The 24,142-nt window shown below is 41.7% G+C and overlaps 1 protein-coding gene across 2 annotated transcripts in view; it reads right to left on the bottom strand.

Moving 5' to 3' along the window:
* Positions 1–24,142, bottom strand: part of LOC131104878 (interleukin-1 receptor accessory protein-like 1) — a 132,852-nt gene that overhangs the window by 9,504 nt on the left and 99,206 nt on the right. For both annotated transcript variants that reach the window (XM_058052521.2, XM_058052523.2), the window contains exons 7-8: positions 4,671–4,803; positions 975–1,120 (exon numbers count right to left, since the gene is read on the bottom strand). In XM_058052521.2, the coding sequence (XP_057908504.1) occupies positions 975–1,120; positions 4,671–4,803 (279 nt within the window). The remainder of the gene's footprint in view (positions 1–974; positions 1,121–4,670; positions 4,804–24,142) is intronic.

Below are 24,142 nucleotides of genomic sequence, written 5' to 3'. Positions count from 1 at the left end.
TAATACTACTACTACTAATAATAATAATATTAATTGACACCGTTTCGTGGTTGCATATGGACTATTTTGTGCACATTGAAGCAAATTTTACATATTTTGTGCCAAAATTAATAATTTTCATGCATATAAATGGATAAATTAATTCAAATTTAAGCATTATGAAGATTCATTCAAAGTGATGATATGTAGTACTCTACACTGGTCACTAGGTGTCAGTAATATTACTGTCACGTTCCCTGAAACACACAAGCACCAGGCTTGATCACCGCGACAACAGGCTTTTATTGCAGGGTTGAGTCAACTCACAGCAGGCACAATAATCCATAACAGCTGCAACTCACGGCAAGCTAACTCTCGACGTCACTTCCTGTCTTCTCCCCACTCAACTGCCCTCGCAGCTAATCACATTTCCAGCAACACACACGAGCCTGAATCTTATTTATGTCTTATTTTCTCTTATGTCAACTATGTTGGGTAATATGAGTTGACTAAAGTTGACTATAGGGGTGTTATCTCATGTCTATCGGGGTCTATTAATGTTAAAAACAATATTTAGAAGATTGTAAACAGGATTTTTGTACGACCTATTTTTCCAGATATGGTTGAATCATTCAACCGCTGAGGTGTCCAGCTTTAGAGGTTCCACTGGCATATACACCTTGAGATAATGGTACAGAATGATGCTAAGAAGAAGAGAGATATGAAAGATGATCCAAGGTGGAATTGTGCATCATTGCCAAACAATAGAGTGTCCCAGTACCCTAAGGCTGCCAGTGCTCTCTCTAGAAGAGTTTCTTCTTCTTCCTCTACAAATGAACACTACCGCAGGGTGAGGTGGATGAACTGGCTCTTGGTGTCATTTATAACACTGCCCTGTGTTTCCATCCCAGAGACCAAAACCCAACCAGTCAATTATTGGTGCTGCTCAATCGCTGCACAAATTCCCTCCCCATTGTCTCTTTAAAAAGCTGTACCTTTCTTGACGAGTTGGATATTCGCATGTCGCCGACCATTGCCGTTCTCCACGTAGCAGGTGTAGTTACCCAGATCGCTCTCCTCCAGAGAATCAATGGTGAGAGAGATGGAGACCTCTTGCTCCCCCAAGTGCTCACGGATTGTCCTGTAGGGATGAGCAGAGTCAAATCCATTTCTGGGGTTGTTACGTCCTGTAATGTGTGATGCTGTTGTGTGTGTGTGTGTGTGTGTGTGTGTTTTTGCAGGGTGGTGACACACCTGGGAGGAACATCCCAGGTGGAGCTGGCATATAGGAGGCAGTGTTGCTGCGTGCTGTTTGCTGTCTGCTCAGCCATTTTGTGTCAACTATTTTTGTTTCACTGGTTTGTTTCGCATCCTGTTGTTGAGCATTGCTTTTTGTTTCCGTCTCCAGTTTTGTGGGAATTTTTTCTGTTGTTCCTGGAATTAAATACTTTATTTACATTGACCTGCTTTTGTACCACCTTTCCTTTGCCCGGTAATTTCTTTCTACACTTTTATTACACCCCATTTTTGCCCGAGACACCTTTGGGATGTAACAGCGGTGAACGTTCCTGCTTGGTCTGTTTGAAGTGGATCCTTTATCATGTTGTCGCAAATAGAGCTGCAACTAACAATTATTTTCTTAGTCGATTAATCTGAAGCTCGTTTTTTCTTGAGCAAATGTTTTGTCTGTGAACAGTGTCAATCCTGAAAGAGCTCATGACTTCAGAAACGGTCTTAGACCAGCTGGAGAGAAATACATACAGTCAATGGCTGTGACATGAGTACTGTTATCCAGCACAATTTCCAAACCTTTATTCTGGCTTTTTACAGCCATCACACAACAGATAATAACATATCTTGTGCACCTTCTGGTCGGCTGAGTGCGGCAGCTCTCCAGCTAGTGACATTATAATGATCGTCAAAGCAGAAAACAGCCTTCAAGTGTGGACCAATATGCCTCCATATAGATAGAAAGTCTGGGCAGGAAAGGAAAAGGAGACTAGGTTTGAGGCAAAGACAAGATGTGTTGCTTTGTCCACTACTGTACACGTTTTAACCACAGCTTGCAATAGTTCAGAAATGTGAATTGCTGGCTAATACTTTTATTTTACTAATTTATTAGGGCTGTCAATCAATTAAAATATTTGATCGTGATTAATCAAATTTTTTTGCCCATAGTTAGCTCACAATTAATCACAGATGGAAATAACTTTTTATCTATACTAAGTAGGGGAAATCTCTGCAACACAACAAGGATAATCACATCAAATGTTATGTAAAGGGATATCAATTTGGGAACTATGGGACATTATTTTAAAAAATACAGTAAGCAAGCATGTTTTTGTATTACTATTTTTCTTTGTTATTAGCATATTAGCTCTTAAACTCGCCCACAAACGTTCAGCAAATACAAAAAAAACATGTTTTTGTTTATTTGTGTCAGCTCAAAATAAGATTAGTTTATTTATGATACTGGTTTTAGATTCTAAATGTTTGTGAGTAAAAAGCTTATTTAGGGACATTCGGAAAGCATTATTATTAAAGAATTGCCCCAATGCGCCTTTTGTCATGAAATGTACAAATGAAAAAAAAAAATAAAACATTTCATCCAAATTGCAAACCTAATGTCATTTTGTTTCTCTTTTAAAACACATTGAAATTCATAGAAAATAATCATTATATAACAGTAAGTATTATTTTATTACAATACTATTTCCACAGTTTCTGAATTTTTAAATGTGATTTGTCCAACTTTTTCGACGGCCATTGAACGCACACACACACGCACACACAATGCACAATACAGTGGGTATATTGTCACAGAATATCGAGAGGCAAGGAGGAGGAAAGCAAAGTTCAACGCATCTCCTGCTGGGCATCGAGTCCTCTGATGATAGACGAGCATATTAGGTTCTTAAGGTTACAAAATGGTGGCTATTTCCAGTGTTTGCGTAATGATGCATGAGGCTAATCGTGTAAGGAGGTACATGGGCCACTTGGGCATAAATCTGCCTGCCGCAGGGAACCTGAATATGGAGAGTCCTCTAATTTGTGTTGATTAATGAATTGACTAAACAAAGCAGACTTCCAGAAGTTGGTTTTTTGACAACCATCTTGGTTGGTTGGGAAAAACTATAACCGTAGCATCAGGATTACATAGTCTTTATAATAGTACAGAAATGATCGCTGTTAATTGGTTCCGTACCCCGTAAGTAGGATTCTTTATTGATAAATTCAATATTTTGGTAGTTATGGCATTGAAAACCTGTTTACCACCTTCTCAACAGTCTTTTAGGCATGAAATTACACCCATACCATACACAGCGCAGGGGCATACATTAAATGAATGAACTGCAACACCACTTGTGAACTGGAGAGTACACAAGCAATGAAAGCGACTCAGGGTTATATGCTCAGCTTGTTCCCTCATCTGCTGATCACGTGAAAGCACAATTCCTCATCTGTATCTTGCTGCCCACCATGAATTCTGCAGGGCAGCCTTCACCGGTCCGGACCCAGTAATGGCCCTTTACGGATCTGTGACTAATGCTAGTGAATGGGAAGTATAACACCATCTAAGCATGCTTGTGGACCAAACACAGCTACACATTGTGGCCATAATTACTTCAGTTATTACGGTTAACGTGACAGCAAAAGCAGGGACCTCACTCAAAATGAGCCAATGGAATTGTTTGTTTACTTGCAGAGAACGATCCATCTATTTCCTATGCTGCTGATCCTCGAATAGCAGCATGGCTTGCTACAAAGAGAAAACCCAACATTTCCAACAAGTGAGAGGACGGAGAGAATAAATATGTATTTATTTATCTGCATCTTATTGCATCTGTTTGATGGCAAATAAGGCAAAATAAGGTTCGAACCTTCAATGGAGGTGAATTGCATGAACAGACCTGACTCAATTTTAGTCCAAGGCCCCTGCTTTATGCTCTAATTGGCTCTGTGTCTTTCAGAGAAGAACAGTGATGAGAACTGGGTGTCATGCTAACTGTGCCACGAGCGCCTCCGCTCAGCCTTGTCACACAGCTCAGCGTTAACCTTTTCATTACGCTGCATGCATTCATGAGCTGGGATTTCCACTTCGCGAGATCCGTGATAGCTCGATTTTTTTCATCAATTAAAAAAGAGCTGAAAGGTTTCCTGCTGTGCTCAAAAACTGAATTTCATTCAAATCACTTTATGGCATTAGATCTTATTACACTATTTTGCTTTGATAACCAACACAAAGCTAAGATGTCAGTATTTATTTCTGATAGATTAGCGTATTAGCGTACCTAACATTGGCAACCACCTAACAGGATCCCCGAACGTCCTGGAAATGGTGTCCAGAAAAGTAATGAACAGAATCGTTGACAAAGGGGCGATGTGTCCTATGACCAAATAAAGCACCCACACACACGTTATAAGATGATGAAATGATTCCCTGGCCGGAATCTGCCTATAGTGTCCCAACTCTAAAATAACCACTATTCATTCTTTATAGTGACCAATGAATGGATGCTTTGTTGGGCAACCTACCAGTTTGGCAATATGACATATTTTTAGTAATTTTTTAATAATTTGTTGTTGAAAACTAAAACCAACGAAAGCCGAGGTTTCGCTGCACTGCTGCATATACATGCTATATGGCTGCTGAACAGATGAACATTAGGATTTATTAGCAAACAACTTACTTAATGTCACTCTCTTGGACCCGCTCCTCATCCAGATCCTCAATGAACTTTTCCCCCTTCATCCAGTAGATGAGCGGGCTGACATCGCCGCTGTAGCCAAAGAACGCTCTGCACGTCAGGTTGGCCGGACTTCCTGTGGGAGAAAGAAAGACAGAATGTTAATACATCTGGATCAGCGACCCTTCTACTCATTGAGTGGGAACCAGACACGATGACAATTTCATTATGCACAGAAACGCTGGCAACACTGCTCAATTAGTCCTGTTCACTTCTAGTTTGATCCTTTTAAATTAGATTGAACTCCCGTTCTGTTTTTTTTTTTTTTAGCTATCAGACTCCCCTCCCACACCTGGAGTCATCTTCCAGTTTAGCCTGGGGGCAGACAACCTCTGCTGTTGAGAATAACCCAGGCTTGCCCTCATCATCACCTTGTTGTGCCATTGGACGTGACTGCGGAGGAATTCATCATGGTGCACACCTTCTCTGTATCTGTTCACATTCACTATTTCCAATGTCATTACAGAGTTGAAGAATACAATTACTACATTACATTTACTAGTCATTAATATTGAACGCACATTACTTTGACTAATGTTGCTTTTTCTCAAATGTCCACTGGAGGGCTCTGTGATGCTGCTGATCGGGAGGACAACATATCTGTTCCACACTATTAAGAAAGAGAAAAAAAAACAGCCTTTCTGGCAGCCAAGAAGCTGATCCTTTTGTGTAACAGCATGCAGCTGGACAGCATGTTGTGTCACTGCAGCAACGGCTTCAGCACAGTGTCGCTCCTTTTCCACATGCCTATTGTTGCATGTTATCCGCTGCTCATAGAAGCACCGTATGCACAGTCTGCAAAGACGGGGAGATGGCTTTGCAAAAAGTGGAGTTCATCTATCGGCTGCACAGATCTAAACAATCAGACTCCTGAATAAGAAAGAAAAGCAAGCAGGAGTAACAAATAAATAATGAGGTCACATTCGGTTCCTTCCTTCATGTTTTTTTTTGGGCAAGACAGGAAGCAATTAAAGAGGGAAAAGCTACACAAGAACAGCACAGTAATTGTGAGTTAGTCTGACACCGACAGTCTAGGTGACTCTAATTTTGGAAAACAGAATATACTTATAGGGTTTCGAAGCTGTGATACGAAGGCTTGGAAACATTGAAGAACATTGCACAAAGAGCTTGGCAGGATCTGCAGAGGAGTCTTGACAGACGGGATGGAAAATGAGACCTTCAGACCTTCAGATGCTATTGTCCAGCACTTCGTAACCGTAGTATCAGATATCCCAAATTTTGGACTTATTTGGAGCCCTGATCTTTCCACCTGACATCATAAATGCTCTTGGGGTTGACTGAAGAAAAAATCTCATAGATACAGATACTATATTTCCACTTCTTGCACTTCCTATCAATGGTCTTGATACTTCAGTCTATAAATGCAACGTATACCATAGCTTGAACTGAGACCACTTTGTACACTCAAAGTGCAAAATCTGCAACCACAGATAAAACCCTGAACACTGCAAGTTCCTGAGTGCCGAGACACATCATTGCTCAGACATGGAAGGGTTACACCAGATACCGAGCCCTTTAATTGCTGTGGCTGGGAGCCCTCTCTTGTCAGCAGTGGCGGTGGCAGATGTCCCAGTTTAATTGTCTCTCTGAACAGCGTTTGGCGGTGTGTTGTTTATTATAGCTTGCACCTCTCTAATCACTTATTCGGAGGCATCCATTGACGGTGCTGTGTCCGTGTCCTCGTGTGTACTGTCAATCTTTTCTATTCATACTTGCAATGTACCTCCTTATCGTCTGCCAAAGTTTCTGTTAATTACTTCAGGTAAAGTAGAGACAAGATGCGGTGCTCCCCGCGTTCACATGTGGCAGTCATAAAATGGGAATGCTTGGCGTGGCAATTGCTCTGCTCTCTGATTCTTCATTTCGCCAACAGCAAGCTGTGTCTGCAAATAAATATTCCATCACTGTTGAATAATCCGTGGCGAATACACAAATGAGCGAATAACAAGTACAATAGCAGAACAGAAGATGACATTTGCAAAGATCAACAGGCGCCGTGTTCTCATGTCACGCAATGTTCTTTATCACAAAAGCACCAGCTATTATTGGCCCCCCAGTCCTGGAGTCCTTAACTATGCCACCCTTGTGTCGCCTATAGTCTTGCGCAGTTGAATTCTCTAAATGGAAATCCAATCAGACATGAATGGAACATCACACTGATGTCTTCATAAAACATTAGACAAAGGCCACGCTTGAACAGGGGTAAGAAGGTTACCACCGCAGTTGGGTGAGCATCAGAGGATGATGCCGACTGTCATCTTGGAAGCGAGATCTTATTTTTAGAAACGTATGCGCAGTGAATATTACAGGTTGACTTCTTTTCCCCACATTGCTTCAGCTATCAGGCAGTAGGCAGGCACGCTAAGATCAGATTTATCAGTATTCTTTATTGTCTGTTGTCACCCCCAGCCCAATCGGTTGAGGCAAAATGACACCCCAATCCAAGACTTTCTTCTGTCCAAGGGTTCTTTCTGTTAGCAAGGTATTGAAAGGGGGTGCTCACCTGGAAAGACAGAATACCCTCAAGAATGGATTTTGGTTTCTATATGCATGGATGATTTTCAGGTGCTGCCGAATCTGTCAAATGTTATTCATAGTCAAGTGGAGTAGTGGAGTGTGAAGGGACTCACACTGTGCTTTCTGTCCTCAAAGTCCCCTATTTGGCATTGTGGAATATGAACATGCTTAAGCCCAGATGTTGTCAGGAGAGCATTTTTGGGGGGATGTTGACTTCTTCCATATATTGGAAATCGGTCGATAGTGAAGTTCCTGGTGGCATCATATGGCTGCTTTCAGAATACGTCCTTTGAAGCGGCCGAAATGTAGGTTGGCTGGGATTAGAGATAAGGTGAGAAGCACTGTCATCCAGGCGAAAGTCAGAGTAGAGCCACTGTTCCTCAGTGTTGGCCTGAGCCTCTGGTTTAGAGGCCTCCCGGATGCCTCCCTGGGAATGTCATAGGGGGAACCTCTGACCGGGAATATCCAGGACAGACACACCTGGGAATGTCTCAGGATCTGCTAAGAGGAGCTGGACGAAGCTACCGGGTAGAGGGAAGCCTGGGCTCCTTTATGAGGCTGCTGCCCCCACAACCTGACCTCGGATAAGCGGAAGAAGATGGAGGGATGAAACTAAGGGGTCTACCACAACCCACCATGAATTTATCCCAAAATCTGTGTAAATTCCTTCCCAAGTGTTCAAAAAGGGCACATCATACATGAAGACCATCAGGTTGAAACAAGTGTCTCAGGAGGACAAAATGTCATCTGTCTCTGCAGAGAAAATGCATGACAAAATTCTTTTTTCTCTTCTGGTTGAGTGCATCTGCAAAGTAAAAAATCCTAATGCTGGGCGGTCACGATGGTCACAGGGCCATGATTACTGAATGTCAGCTCGCCATCGGAGTAATGGCTCTGACAGCAAATAACATTTGAGTCCCGGTCTCCAATGACTTGATACATTCAGTGCCATTCAGACAGAAGAAATCCATCACTCTCCCTCTGATTATTCAAATATACATTGCAGCCTGCGCATGGATAATCAAATGGATTTCTTCAGCGCTGCCCACAGCATGCTTTTCCCAAGCAAGCACTCCAGTGGCGTGTTATATATGACTCTGACATCGCATAATCAAGTTTCACAAGACTTTGTCTACTGTTGTGTGGATCGTTCTCGCTCCAGACAGCTAAGCCTGCTGCGTTAATTTAAAGTTTTGCATTATCATGGTGAGCATCGCTGTAATCCAATGCCGTTTCTTCTCTGATCCCCTGTGCCAGACTGAAAGTATACTTGCCAGATTGCTCTCTGTCTCTATGAGCATTGCAGTCATCTCCTTTTGGCTGCCATTTCAAATTCTCAAGATGACATTGGCCTGGCTTTTCAAACACATTACATGCCGGGCGGAGATGCTTCACCGAGACAGAAATATGTTTCATTTATTGAACTGCCGAGCAATTAAACACCCGTTTAGTTCAAACAAATGGCAGCGCTATGAATAGATGGGAGTGAGGGGAGGGTAAATTATTACTTGCAGGGTAGCAGTCCATCAAAAATCTATCCAGATGTCATCATATAAATTACACAAATACATAGTATGTACGATGAATAGCAAATTACAGAAGTTCAGGTAAAAGAATGCAACACTCTGCTGATAATGAGAGATTACCAGCGGGCATGTGCCAAGCCATTATGTGATCTCTAATATGGCCACGAAAAACAGATTAATCATGGTTTGCATCTGACTGCATTTCACCACCCAAACTGACTGACAAACATCTGCTAGAGTCGGAATGCCAGGAAGCAAATTAGGAGCTTTTCAGGATTATTTGCTTGGACTAGTTTCTAGTGTGGCCAACCCAAATCATCTGAATTATCAGGAATAATCCAGATCATGTTTTCAATGATGCAACAACGTTACACCAAATATTCTATGCTCAGTGTCTGCTTCAGATGAAAAAGGTTTTAAAATGCAATTAATACAGAAAAGTCAGTTTAGTCGGAATCCTGGCTCATGAGTGTTGCATTTGTGGCACTCTGTCCAGTCAAACATTGTTGCGCTGTGTGGCAGTGTGCTGCCTGCTGAAAACAAAAATGAGGAATTTGACCTAATTATGGTGCCGGACTAATCCCAACATTGACTGAGAATGAGCAAGCATGATTGCATATTGATAACAAGAGGGTTTATATGCTCCATTATCATGCTGACTGGCCTTTCTGGATAGTTTTTCTTTGCAAAGGTTAAACAATCCATGCATGTGAAAAGTTCAACATTTTAATTGGTTCAAATCATGGATCTCCAAAGTGAGGCCTGGGGGCAAAAATTTAAAAATTATGAAATAATTTTACAAGAATGAAGTCAAAATATTCAGAGAAAATTGTAATCTAATGAAAAAAGCTAATTTTACCAGATTGTTGTAATATGATGAGGAAGTTATTTTGTAAAAGTGAGAAACAAATGAAAACAAAGTTAGCATTTTTAGGAAATTAATGAATGGACACAAAAATAAAATGCGGGTGGGGGGATTATGACCAGTTGGGCCCACAATCTAAAGTAATGACATATTTACAATCCAATGGCAAAACTCGGACATAATTAGACTGTGGCATGTCATATCATTATTGGCATAAAAAAAAAAAACATCGGCCAATACCGACATCCTTATAAGGCATGACATCACAAAAGATTTGCTGCAGTGAAAAAAAGTCCTACTTGGTTATGTTCTGCTATGAAAAAGACTGAGTGTGGGGGGGTGTTGGTGGGGTAAGGCGCTAAGCTACGGCTCGTGGGGAATTACTGGGGAGATTGGGAAGGAAACGCTGGCAGCAATTTCCCTGTAGCTTTTATTAGCCCAGATGTGCAATTTGCTGCCGGCTGCTTGAATACTGGCTACATTTTCTTGCGCCTTTTATTCACCGTGCCACCACACTTGATTCTCTATTTGATCTGCTTGCTCAAAGGTCACATTGTTGCATTAAGTGTGTTGCTTGTGGGCACTACAGCAGGGTGAATTGTCATCCCTGGTGCATACGCCTTGTTTCTAGGCCACCCGGTTGCTTGTACACTACATGCCAAACCATATCTCCACAAATACACAGTGCTCCTGGGAGGCTCCGGCACAACAAAGCACCCCTGGTTGTATGTACACGCGCACCTAAGCACATATCTCTCTCACACATGCAGCCACATCGGCACTGTGCTGTTTAGCATGTAAATGATAACGAGGCAACCTACACTGAATATGATGAGTCGGATAACAGCCTATTGTAAAACATCAATAAACTGGGAGTAAATACTTCTAATTGTTTGAGTTATGTAATGCAGATGGAGTAAATTAATGACTAAGTCATTTTAAATGATGCATCCTTGAGATGGGCTTTGCCTCATTCAAAGTAAATCCGATGCTGATTCGCAATGTGTAAATGGTGAGAGGGAAGGGCGTCTCCAATCTTTGATACCTGCCATTGACACTAAAGACAAGCAGCCATCCCATACCTGTTTACAATTCATCAGACAAGGAGATAAACACGGCCTCGCAGGAACAGCTGCAAACAAGCCCGACAATTCGCAGGAATTATGAGCGGGAGCAGTGCCAAGACGAGTGGGAGACGAAGGTGGGAGGAAGAGGAGCCGCAGCTTATAGCGTTCCCGCAATTCAATCAACAGCGGCTTTGTGTTCTGATCCCGAGTCGGAGGCGGTGTGAATACGTGCAGATGGAAAGATGGCGAACTGGCGAAGATGATACACATGACAGTTTCAGGTGGCGCTTTCAGGACATCAGAAAGCATCTCGAGTGCTAAACAGCTCCACTTCAACTTTAAGGACAAGGCTATGGTACCATTATTGTCATTGAAGTACGGTGGAACCTCGATTTTCATCAGTAATCCGTTCCAAAAGGTCTGACCAAAATACAGTGTTCCCTCGCGGTTTACCTTTTGATGACTTGCTGTTTTGCTGATTTTTTTGGGTGCAAATTCAAAACCCGGTCCTTTAAGAAGAATTGCATTATGGGAAGTTGAGTGTCGTAGTGTAGTGTAGTGTTGTAGTCTTCTGCATCCTGATTGAATGACAATGGACTACAGCCAATCTCCTTCATGTTGTCTCCTGTTGTGGTCGCTAGCAGATTAGCTAACCGTGTGAGCTGCTTGCTAACTGTCAACAAACAACAGAAGAAACAAAAAAAGCTGTACACAATAAATGAATCTTCGGTTCAAGGAGAACGACGAGGAGGAAAATATGACAGGAGCAATATGTTTTAACAAGGATTCAAAAACGCTACAGCAGAACAGCACCAGGAAGAAGAAGCACGATCACAGGAATGAGTGTGAGTCACTTAATAATTTCTTGTTGACTTAATAATTTGGTGAACTTGTTGGTGAACAAAAGGTGGACAGTTGGAGCTATATACTTGCTCACTTTAACTTTATTGTCAACTTCAGCTGCAGGTGCTATCATCTGCATCACAATAGCAACCGTTTTGTCTTAAAAAAACTGTACTTGAATATATAAAGCTGTTGAATATAAATGGCTTGTTATATTTCTCTCCACTACATAAATGTTGAGTTAATGAGGCCCTGGCACATGGTGGCAGGAGGGCCACATACTGAAAAATCAAAGGATGCGGGGGCCGCTTTCAAGTCTTAGTATAAACAACCTTTTTCTCCTTAATACCCTTACCTCGTTTTTCCATGATTTTTCTGATTCTCATAATATTTTGACTTTATTATTGCAATATTCTAACCTAAAATTCCTAACATTGCAACTGTATAATTTGATGTGTCTGTTTATACTATTATGACTTTTTAGTGGAGTTGTGTGTGACATTGTCTCCCAACTGTCCCCCAGAATTGGACCCATGGTAACAACATTCAGGTCTGAGTCTGGCATCCCCAAATAATGTTTTGGATCTTCTTGGATTCTCACATTAAATCAAGGAGGAATGATAGAAAAATGCCACGTCTGTCGACTCACAAGATTGAAATATATACGTGCTGTTGATTCAGTTTAGATTTACATTTTATTCTATTTTGAAGCAAAGATCACAGGAAGCTGTTCCGCATTCTGTGCCTAGTGTAAAAAAAAAAAAAAAACCCAAAAAAAACATGAGGCGGTGTACCTCCAGCGACAGGACTAATGAAGCAGGTAATGAATGAACCTGGCTTTTACAAAATCAGCATGCACAGCCCAAGTATAATGGGCTGCAAACGCAAATGAGTCACTTATCAGCTACATTGTGTCTCGTTCACCGATGCTGTTTGTGTGAGGAACAGATGCTATTACATGTACAACACATTAGGAAAGATGACACATAGGAAAGGGTCGAAAGGGAATTTGTTTTTGTCAGCTAATGAGTCATTTGGAAAAGCCACGTTCAAATCAAACCAATGAAAATACATTGGAACCTTGGTTAGCGTCATTTATCCTTACTCTCACCAAAAGTACTCTAACTCAAACGGTAATATTGTCCAATTAATCTGTTCCTGAAAGCCAAAAATGTTACCACAAAACAAAATGCCTATAAATACATATGAATGACACTACAGGACACCACTGTTGTGTTTTGCCATGAGTTATTTCTTGAATTCAATCCTGTTTCTCACCTCAGGTGTCTGCTTTTCTTTGGATCACGGCTGAAAAATAAGCCAAAAATGTAGCCAAAGAAAATTGCAAGTGCCAGCATGTTGATAAAAAAGGTGAACACTACCAAATTTAAGAAAGAACTCATAGCAAAACAAGAAGGTGGTTTCCGCGTTGACCTACACTGAAGTGAAAAATAACCTTAAATGTTTGTTCATCCCTTTCATTCGTCATTTGTCTGAATTGTGAGGAGCATCCAATATTTGTGCTACCAGTAAAGGTGACATATCCCGAGTTCAGCTGATCTTGTTAGTGTGTTCTAAAGACCAAATCCAACTTTCTTTCTCTCTAGTTTGAGTCAAATATAGCCACATATTGTGCTAATCTGCATAATTGAGCCTCTGAGCAGCTGTCAGTGTGAAATTCCCAAATCAAAGTGCAAACCATTGGCAGGAGGTCTAGCTACAGGCCCCCACCCTGCTGTCTTCTGGCACCTCTGGCTCACTCATCTACTCCCCTACTTGGCCCAGTTTTGCCCCTGCCACACCGAGTACCTCAACACTCTGCCTAAAAATATGGTTTATACTTGTGGACCTTGAGATAGGGCAAGCTGGAACCTGCTGAGGGTGATGTGCAAAACAGCAATTTAATAGCTGAGTCATTTTCTTGGACCTCTTTGTTCTGGGTCAGCCTAGTAGTGTGTAAGTTAAGCTACTGAATGAAAAACTGATGGAACATTCACAAGACAATACAAAAGGAACGTCTGTGCTTTTAACACAGGTTTGCAGTTTCAGGTCTTTTCTTTAACCCCATATTAAAGGCATGGTTGAAATTTTTTGACACAAAGTTCTATGACATCCCCATCAACGCCGACTGACACCACACTTGGTCACCTAAGTCCAGTTCTGGTCGTATTTTGGTGATGAAGAACATAGTTCCAGGTAGTCACTGGGGTTTCACAAGTAAGAAGGGCATCATAATGTCTACTCAAAGAAAATCAGACCTCACAAATCGCTCAGCGTTATAGTTCTCGCCCGCCGTATGACAAAGACACAAAGATTCAGTATAGAAATATAGGATTTTAGCATAAATCCAAATTGGGCATCATATCCATAGCCTCACTTTTTGGGTCTGGTTAGCACCCTTTTATGTCTCAGTACCCTTCCATAGGCGAGGGACGAGTTACACCAATCGCAGCAGAATAGAGACAGTCGATACATTTAGAATCTCCAAATACTCCAACATGTTATAAACAACCCAAGTAGCCAGAGATGCACAAACAGAGATTCAAAGCATAAATCTCCTGACTGTTAGGCCAACATGTAAACCACACCTCCTCCCCACTTAGGAAGCCAAAAATGATCCAGTATATCAGATTATCAAACAGCCGAGGTCATCTATTCAAGAGATGCAGGCAAGCGTAAAAAGTGAAATGTATGAAATTGAAGATTTTCAATGGTAAAAGGGCTCCAAAGGCACGTAACGCTGAGCAAGGGATCACCTTCAATTTCTTTCTGTATGCAAAGCAGCATCCATGTCTCAAAGCACTCTGGTGAAGACAAATACATTAATAAGCACTTTATCCCAAACTTGGCACATACAGCATTCTTTTTTAAGTCTGGGAGTTCCCAAAGTTTAAATTTGGCTACCGCCAGCAAACTGAAAACCTTTTCCAGCGAGTTCCGTTACAAATGGCCATTATTTGAATGTTAAATGAATTATAATAGAACTGGCTAGCACAGTCAATGGAGGAATGATACACAAACAAGTCAAAGTCCACACCTACCCACACCAAATGTTAATCCAGGAGGAGGCTGCAAAGTCTTAGCATTGAAGGATAAATGTCCTCTAATATTAAACCAGCAGGTATGTAATTGTGTCTATTGTTGCAACATTAAGACCTCAGATGACTAACACGTGTGATTGGAGAGGAACAAAAGCGAGAATGCCCAAACTAGGTCACAACATTGCGTCATTACCTCAAAGCCATTTTGCTAAATTGTATGGAACTTAATAACATGACCAAGGGAAAAAAAAAGAGTTGGGATAGTTTTGCATCATACACTGTGAGATCTCCTCCTTTCTGCTTTCGGTGCGCTACTTAGAAAATCACAGTCTTTTGGCTCTTGGGGCTTTTGCTGAGCTCAGTGCAATTCAGACATAAGGACCAGGTATCCATCACATTTTACGCATCTAAAGCATCAGGCTGTTGGCTGATATTGAGCAAAAGACAATCCAATCAGTTGGATCAGACCCAATCCTCAGACCCTCTTCCCACAATCCTTACCAGGGTGAAAGTTGCAGAGTTGCAGAAAGAAGCTATTTGAGAAGAATAACAACAAAATACAGTAGCTGCTTGAGTCAACACATGTGGGGCAAATACAGGTAAGCACGGGTGTTTTAAAACAATATTTGTTGAGAGGGAAATAATTTCCCAGGAGGCTGTTCCTCACAAAGACCGCTAGTCAACATCCGCACAAAATTGATGAGTGCCTTCACGACACTGTGGTAGATGAGAGAATTCCCTCAACAACAGGCCAGAATAAGATACATTTAGAGCTGTTTTCTGAAACAGACCCAAGAGACTAATAAAGCATTCCTGGAAAGAATTAATGTTTTTTTTTAATGCTTTTTTTTTTCTTCAGGAAAGAACAAGAGCAGTCGTGTGGAAACATTGTGGCCACTTCAGATGATGGAGGCTTGCCAACATTGTGTGCCAGCAACGGAAAGAGGCTGTTAGCTGCAGTTGGGTTGGTCAAAGCATGGGCGACGATCCTCATGACTCATGGTGACCGAGCACTTTTTGGCTGGACAAAGGCAAATAGGAAGGGTGTTCCTTCGCTCTGATCCCAGGGAAGCATTTGAGAGAATAAACTGGACTCGGGGCTGCTGGCAAACAACAAATCCATCATCTCCAAGCCCTACCCACCCCCCACACCTTGACATGTAGTAGAGAGGAACGGTAATGGGTCAAAGTCAGGGGTCGGCAGGCAACCTTTACTATCAAAAGAGCCATTTTACCCCCTCGCTCACTAAAGACAGACTGGAGCCGCAAAACATAATTTAAAAACAATATCTTATCGAGTGGTAGCGTGCAGACCTCACAGCTAGGAGACCAGGGTTCAATTCCACCCTCGGCCATCTCTGTGTGGAGTTTGCATGTTCTCCCCGTGCATGCGTGGGTTTTCTCCGGGTACTCCGGTTTCCTCCCACATTCCAAAAACATGCTAGGTTAATTGGCGACTCCAAATTGCCCATAGGTATGAATGTGAGTGTGAATGGTTGTTTGTCTATATGTGCCCTGTGATTGGCTGGTGACCAGTCCAGGGTGTACCCTGCCTCTCGACCCAAGACAGCTGGGATAGGCTCCAGCCTCCCCTGCAACCCTCGTGAGGAAAAAGCGGTAGAAAATGAATGAATGAATGAATCTTATAAACTTTCAAAAGTTAGAATCCTTCTTAATCTTAACAAGTTTTAACAGCAGAATACAGCAAATAGAAGTGCAGTGTGTATGTGTAATGGAAGCCAACTCAGAGTGATTACAGGATCATCTTGGTTAAACCTCAATACCTCAATACCTCAATACCTGACGCCTGAAGAAATGTGTAGCAATACTCTCACATCCACAGAGAATTGCGAGTCTCACATCATTTTGATTGACTGCCAGATGTGGAGGGAATTTTTTGGGGTACCAAAATAGTTCAGAGGAGAAAAAGCGGAGTTGATCAAGTACGCTTACTAGTATACAGTCTCACAGAAAGTCAGATTTTTTTCAAAACTCATTACAAAGATGCATATTTTCCTCATTCGGGTGTTAAAGAAATACTGGAGCATTGCGAAGGGAGCCACAACAAAGAGGCTGAAGAGCCACATGCCACTTTGGAGCTGTGGATTGCTGACCCCTGGTCCAAGTGCTCTGTTCACTTTGACCATGCCGTGTAATTCAGCCATTCCCCAAGTGATTAATGATGGTAGCATGTGTAACCATGAAGGAAAGGTAATGCTTCCGGAGCAAATCGTGATGACTCAGCAAACTGGAGGGTCTTTGGTGAAAACCACAGCAGTTGGAACGTTTATGAGTTTTCTTGCAATCTTACTTTAGTTTGTGTAGCTTATACCAGGCTTATTTTTATCTTTTTTTTTGGACTGATGTTTTAAATTCTCTCTGTATGGATACACATTTGTTAGGATGCGAAAACGGGACGTGTCCTGGGAAAACATGACGTTTGGTCACCCAGCTGTGTATGCGATATATTGTTGGAAAACAAGAAGCCTTATGACCGTCAACTGTCTTGGTCTCATCAAGAGAAACCCATTCACTCATATATGCATGTGTGTGCCTTTACACAGTAGAAGGACTTAAAATTCCAAACATGTCAGCTGTCTGTCTGGATAAACGGAAAGAGTCTGCACAAAAAGTTCCCTAAATGGCCCTCTGGCATGGCTGGGGAATAAAGGGAGCTAATCAAAGTTGGCCCCACAATCACTGCATCCCCAAAGTAATCAAAAAGTTGGAAGGGAAACATGACATGCATGTAGATGCATCCTCATGTGGCAGTCACTTTCAAGAGATCACTTCCTTTGGCCACTAAAAGCCACTTCAGAGTGATGCAGCTGTAATTGACTTTTTCCGTACATTTCTTTATAGAATGACATGAGCTTGCTATGCGGCAATTTGTTTACAGTAACACAATCTCAGAAAGATGGAGAAGAAACGTGGATGTGTGCTGTAGCCCCCCAAAAGCTGTTCTTAAACCATAATCTAAACTTCAGCAGATAGGAATAAAAAACTAAGAGTTGAATGACTTTGCAAAGTCCCCACTAGCTTGACCTGTGTCTTTCTTTCTCCACAAGGTATCACTCTGCTTTAACTAAGCCAAGGCCAAACATAAACTATGCCTCTAGGCCTAATGACAGTGGAACAAATCATGGGATTTGTGTGTGTGTGTGTGGGGGGGGAGGGGGGGGTGCTCCTGCTTCCCTTGCTAATGGCCACGCTCACACTCCTTCCCAAATGTATTTCCTGCAGCCAATTTTGTCACAGGCAAGGTTATCCTCAGAGGTGGCAGTGGCAGCAAACACACCCGTGCCCTGTGGAGACTGGAGCGTGATGGATAACCATTGGACTGAGTGGCTGTTCTTTTCTGTGGGACCGGGTCAGGTCCTAGGGGTTTTGTTGCACACAACTAGGCTGGAAAAGCAGATTTGTCACAAATCTAACCTAATCATCATGGCACTCAACCGTGAATCGCACCTTAGCTCTAAAGATGGATGTTTGTTAGGTGTGCTGACTTGAATATTTACAGAGAAGCACAAAGAGGTTTGGAGATTACAATGAGGGGAATCCAAACAGCTTCTACTCATCTGGAGAGACTCCAGGTTTGGGAGCTTTTCTGTGCGTTCAAACCAGAACAGCATTTGTGATGTCATTGGCTACTGATGTTGTAGTTCATCCCAAATGTGTTTGATGAGGTGGGGTGGAGGTCAGACCTCTTCTGCCCAAAATGTATCCAATCATTCCTTCATGGACTTGGAACAATCACAACGGGTAGTACAGAATTCCATTTTTTTTGGTAACACATAAAAACAATTAACATTCAGGGAAAACTAGGGTTTGACCAACAAGTCTCGAGCATCGATGGTAACCGGGACTAACATTCCAATTCTCCCGGATCGTTGACATTTTTATATTTTGATTACTTGTATCCGTCAACTGGAAGAAATAGCTGCGGACACCAACAAAGAAGAAGCTGTCAAGCACCAATGAAGAAGCAGCAGCAAGGTATGACTTAATGTCATAAACAAATTGTAACACAATGATATCATGCAAAGAAGGGTGCACGGCCAACATAATCAAACACGTTCAGATTTGTGGACTTTTATGACCCTAGCATCAGAATCGAGAATCGTTAGGAACCGGGATCGAAATGAGCCAAAACCAGAATTGTTCAAATTGTAATGATCCATGCCTCCAGCATACCAACAAATCATCTGTGCCCCCTAACGTCATGGGTATGTTGGAGCCTATCCCAACAGACTTTGGGCGAGAGGCGGGGTGCACCCTGGACCGGTCACCAGCCAATTGTAGCGCACATAGAGACAAACGACCATTCACACTCACATTTATACCGATAGACAAGTTTGTCTCCCATTAACATTATACAAAATATATTTTGAGAATGTGGAGGTATTGTGAGTGCTTGGTTCCATACACAGTCTCTTTCACTAGAATGTGTCAAACTGTCCTCACCCTGATTTTCTTGAAGAAGCACCTACAACAGTAGGTGAAATGACTAATTGCTTGTACCTGTAACACGGGGCCCCTGACACAGCCTTGTTTGCACGGGAACATTGCCCTGTGATATCCCTTGGTAGTCACAGAAAATCGCTGCAGTAATGCCCACCAAACCGTAATTAATTAGACATTCATTGGATGACACCATCGAAACATGTGACCGCAAAATGGGGATGGTGAACATAGAAATGTTTTTCATGCTAGGTTTTTGACTAAGGGACAAGGAAAAAACACATTTTTGTCTTTTCAATAACATGTCACCTGGGTTTAATTAGTTATTTCAGGAAATACTGACAGTGTTCCAATTTGATTCTCAAACCAGGTACATTGTCGTTTATAATCAGGACCGGACGTACTGTTTCTTTTTTCGAAAATATTACCTCAACATCACTAACAGGAGCTCAGTCTGTGACGGCTTGGTTTGGTGTCGGTTGGTGTTGGTTGGTCTGATTATTGGTGAGGCATTTCATGAGCACTGTTGAGGTGCCATGAAACAAACAGTACATGCAATACACATACACAAGTCAGACCTGTATCACAACTAGAACAGACAGAAGTAGTACTGAAGGGAAAGCTGGTTACTGGAAGTTTATTATCTTCCTATAGCGCAAACAAAAGCACGTCGGCTATGGTATCATGATGAATGTAAGAGTAGACTATCTGTGGCACCATCGCAGATACAAGGTGCTTCAAAGCTGCTACAGATTAGATCCCCGGTTTTCCCAAGACACATTATATGATACGGTGGAACCTACTTGAGGTGGTCCTGCATATTCCGCCAACCTGCCCCGTACTATACATCCATCTTCTATGCCTCTTAACCTCGGGCTGGCTCTGACTAGCAGGCAAACGCCAACTCTCCCGATAGCCTAACGCCTGTATCACAGCTCAAAACCATACACAATGCTCCCATTGCTACAGTATCATATGAAAACAATACAAATTTGCATGTAAGCATGATTGAAATGAACTAAACCATAACCATAACCTTGTAAAGTGTGCTATTTTTCTCTTCCAATAGTAAAAGCAGACATTGCATTGGGAGTAAGCAAAGATGAAATGTGCAGGAAGCGAGAAGGACACAGTACAAAGCCATTGTAACAGTGCTTTCGACTTAAGAAATGATGTTCATAAATTCAAATAAATACACACACTGTGTCATTTTGCATAGCACTGCAAACATCCAATATTCCAGATTGCTCAAGTATGTGATTTGGCCATAACATAGATACATGGATTACAAAATCTTATTTCAAGTTCCATTGGCGACCTAAGGGTGCTTATAACAACTCAGCAATGTTATTTATCCCACATTGCTACATGTATCCGCGGCATATAAAATAGTCTGTTTAATGTATCATGCAGTCAAAAACTGCATAATTTATTGACCGCTCACAGAGAAATGAAAAACATTCAATCCAACGGCACTGTGATACTGCAATGACTTAACAGAACGGAACTGCAATGTATGGCTCATTGAATTAAACTTTTATTGCACCTTATTGCGATACATTCCTGTCAGATTTCAATTACACTCAAGCAGCCACAGTACATATTATTTTTTTGTACTGGTCTCCAAAATATAAATACAACAATTTGTTTTTTTCATCCCATTTATCATCATCTTTTTGGGAGGTTTGTGTCCCATTAAATCTGGCGTAAAAGTAACTGCAGAAAAAGAACATCATACCGACAGTAAAATATGGTGGGGGTAGTGTGATGGTCTGGGGCTTGTTGCAGGACCTGGAAGACTTGCTGTGATAAATGGAACCATGCTGAAACCAACTTGTGTTCTGCAGCAGGACAGTGTTCATGCTGGGAAACCTCCCAGTGTGGCTGAACTACAACAATTCTGCAAAGATGAGTGGGACAAAATTCCATCACAGCGCTGTAAGAGACTCACTGAAAGTTATGGCAAATGCTTGATCGCAGTTGTTGCTGTGAAGGGTGGCCCAACCAGTTATTAAGTGTATTTGACAGTAGACAGATAGAAAACTTTATTATTCTCCCTTAATAATAAATACATTTCATTTAAAAACTGTGTTTTGTGTGCAGTTGTGTTGTCATTGACCAATGCACAACTGAAGTGAATGACCACAACTGGTTCCACAGCCTTGTACGCAAAGGGGAATTATTATGCTATTTCAAACATGAAAAAAATAAGACCTCCGGGCCGGGGCAAACACTTTTTCACACGACTGTATACATCTGGTATATTTCATACTATATCATTTTCACCAAAGCAAACAATGAATATAGAGTTCCTTTTCTGGTGTTTAAGTAACATGTTAGAGCAGTTACCTGCCATGCAAGAGGAAAACAAAGTTTTGAGAATAGTAAAGACTCAATAAATATTAAAATGTGTGGCAAACCTTATCTTTGATGAGTGCCACTTTCTGCGATAGTTCCCTGTTTTAAATGCAAATCGCAAAAACACAGTGGAAAATACCGACTGGGAGGCAAGGGAGCTCAGCGAAAGCAGAACCATGTTGCCCTCGTTTTTGTGTGGGTTGCTTTTGGCTTTTCTTTTAGGTCAAAATGCCAGTTTTTTAAGTTCAATGTACTGAAAAGTTTGAAATATAATCCCATCGTTCATTGATTAAGCTTTATCTTTTCCTTTTGGAATACATCTCCTCAACCAGGTCATATTTCAGCTCTGATGTTGCAGGATATTTTTAAATCCTTCCTTTTGATTGTAGTGACGATACCTAAATGGCTTCTCCCAATCAGACACATCAAAATGGAGCCATCTAGTTTCTCGCCCTTGGACAAAATCTTCCACTCGTTCAGTGATTGGCAGCCTTGGTTGAATCTCTGACCCAGCCACCAATTTCATGGAGGTGGTGGAAGTGTAGGCTTCATCTTCACAGAAATAAGGATTGTGTCACCAGGGGGTGGGGACGTCCCATCACTGGCAGAGTCTTGCCACAAGTGAGCGTGGTGTCCCCAACTTCTGTCACATCTCATTGTTGTGAAGCACCTAATGCGTCACAAAGCACAAACGTGTGGGCATTTACATCCATCCAAACACATAATCACGTTGCCAGATGCACAAACACACCCCCTGATGCAAACACTCCTCATCCCTCAAGTGACATGCCTCATTGCAGATGTGTGCATCTTTAACACCAATAACTCAAATTCCTTCCCAAACCCCCCAAACACATCATCGACATGAATAAAACCAATCCCACCATAGTGGTTAATTTTACCTCCTTATGGAAAATGAAGCTCACAGCATATTGCACCACTAACACTCAAAAACAATTATTCCTCTCAGCTACGACGAGTCCTCAATTAATGAGTGCAAAAGGAGTCGAGGACTGCAGTGTGGGGAAAAAAGACATCTGCTGGGGAATCAAATTTAGAGGGTTAGAAGAAAAATATTCCAAAGAGTAATTGTGTTCAGCTTCAGAAACATGCACAACTCATTTGAAAAGCACACAACTACTTATTATTCCCTATCTGCATGCTCCTGCTGATGTTGCAGTTAAATAAGTTAGCTTTGCAGAGATAAAACAGCATGAGTGTAACACATGGCTCCATCTCTCAGCAGTGTGGCCCTCACTGGCACCCCTACCACCAGGTCCACTTACATGTGGAAGGGTGGAGGGTGGAGATGCAACAAAGGCATGGCTGGCTCAGAGAAGGCTGAGGTTTGGACGCACATTTGTGTACAAGTGCGTGTGCGTATTTGTGTGGGAGGTGTGTGCACCAAAAGGTCAAGAATCGGCCCACATTCTCCCTCAGAAGGAGGAGAACAGAGGAAAGCATGGTTCTGGTGTGGGTGTCATCTGTTGAAATACAGTAAACAGACAAAAATGACTGCATGTACTCAGTGTACTCAAACTTTTGCTGCATTGCACTACTCCCAAAACATCTTTGAAATTTTCATTTTTATTGATGGGACATGGCATTAAACAGTGTTGTACAAACACACTAAAAAGTAGATGATGTGATGCCAGCAGACATTTTGTGTGAATACTTCGCTCGTGCGAAACTGAAACGCTTTGAAAAGGTGCAAAAATAAAAATTTCGAATGAAACACAGGAAATGTTGAAATGCTGTGGAATTTAGCTGAAGCTGGACTGAAATGCTGTGGAAATATGCTAAAACATAAACTGATTGAATTTAGTTTTTTGTCATTCTATGAACATAAGTAAATAACCAGTGTGTATTTAAATACAATGTGTGTATTTACTTTTTTGTTCTCTATTTATCTGACACCATGACTATAGTTTATGTTCTGTGCAGTTGGTCCCCCTTTCCTTCCTTCTGCTTGACGTGTAATTAGCATAGACTTCAATACTCTGTCCACTTATTTTTAATGGCAACATTTTTACAGAAAACATGAAATTACACCAAATGTGGGAATAATCATGTGACCAGAGTGAGCTGAACATTTTGATCTTAGAGTAGTTTTTCTTGGACAAAAAGATAGGCGGAATAAGAATATGAGTATGAAGAAGAGGAGGAATAATTTGATGAAAATGGCCGACTACAATAACATATACTTTCAGTATTCACACAATAAGACCGGACATTTAGAGTAAATATAAAAGCAATTCTATTTTAATGAAAATCAGGCTTGGTCTTGTCAGTAGAATTTAATAATAATCCTCGAGATATGCCAGCATACACTGGTGCACTGGAAGTCTTGGTAGAAGCCACAAGGTGGGCCTAATTTTCTTCTTGTTCTACTGTTTTGAAGATATACTGGAGACCAATTATCAACATCAATGACACTGCTTCAAGGACGGCTCCGAAGCAGACCATCCCACCACAGTCCTGTATCACACTGACTTCTGCACCAACACAACCCTGAAAAAACAAATGACCGTGCTCCCCAACCCCATACCTAAAAGCTAAGGGCACGACGCTGAGATCAGGACAACTTCAGTGATAACAACCCCCGTGCCATGTGGCAAGGCGTAAGGAATATTACTGACCTAACGTCAACTAACCTCTCCTTCCCAGATCATCTAAACACTCTTCACCCACTTTGATAACAGCACCAGCTTCATCA

Source organism: Doryrhamphus excisus, linkage group LG15 (genome assembly GCF_037039965.1).
Source record: "Doryrhamphus excisus strain RoL-2023G ecotype Guam linkage group LG15, RoL_Dexc_Guam_v1.1, whole genome shotgun sequence".
Taxonomy (NCBI): Eukaryota; Metazoa; Chordata; class Actinopteri; order Syngnathiformes; family Syngnathidae; genus Doryrhamphus; species Doryrhamphus excisus.
This window is presented reverse-complemented; position numbering and strand designations above follow the sequence as displayed.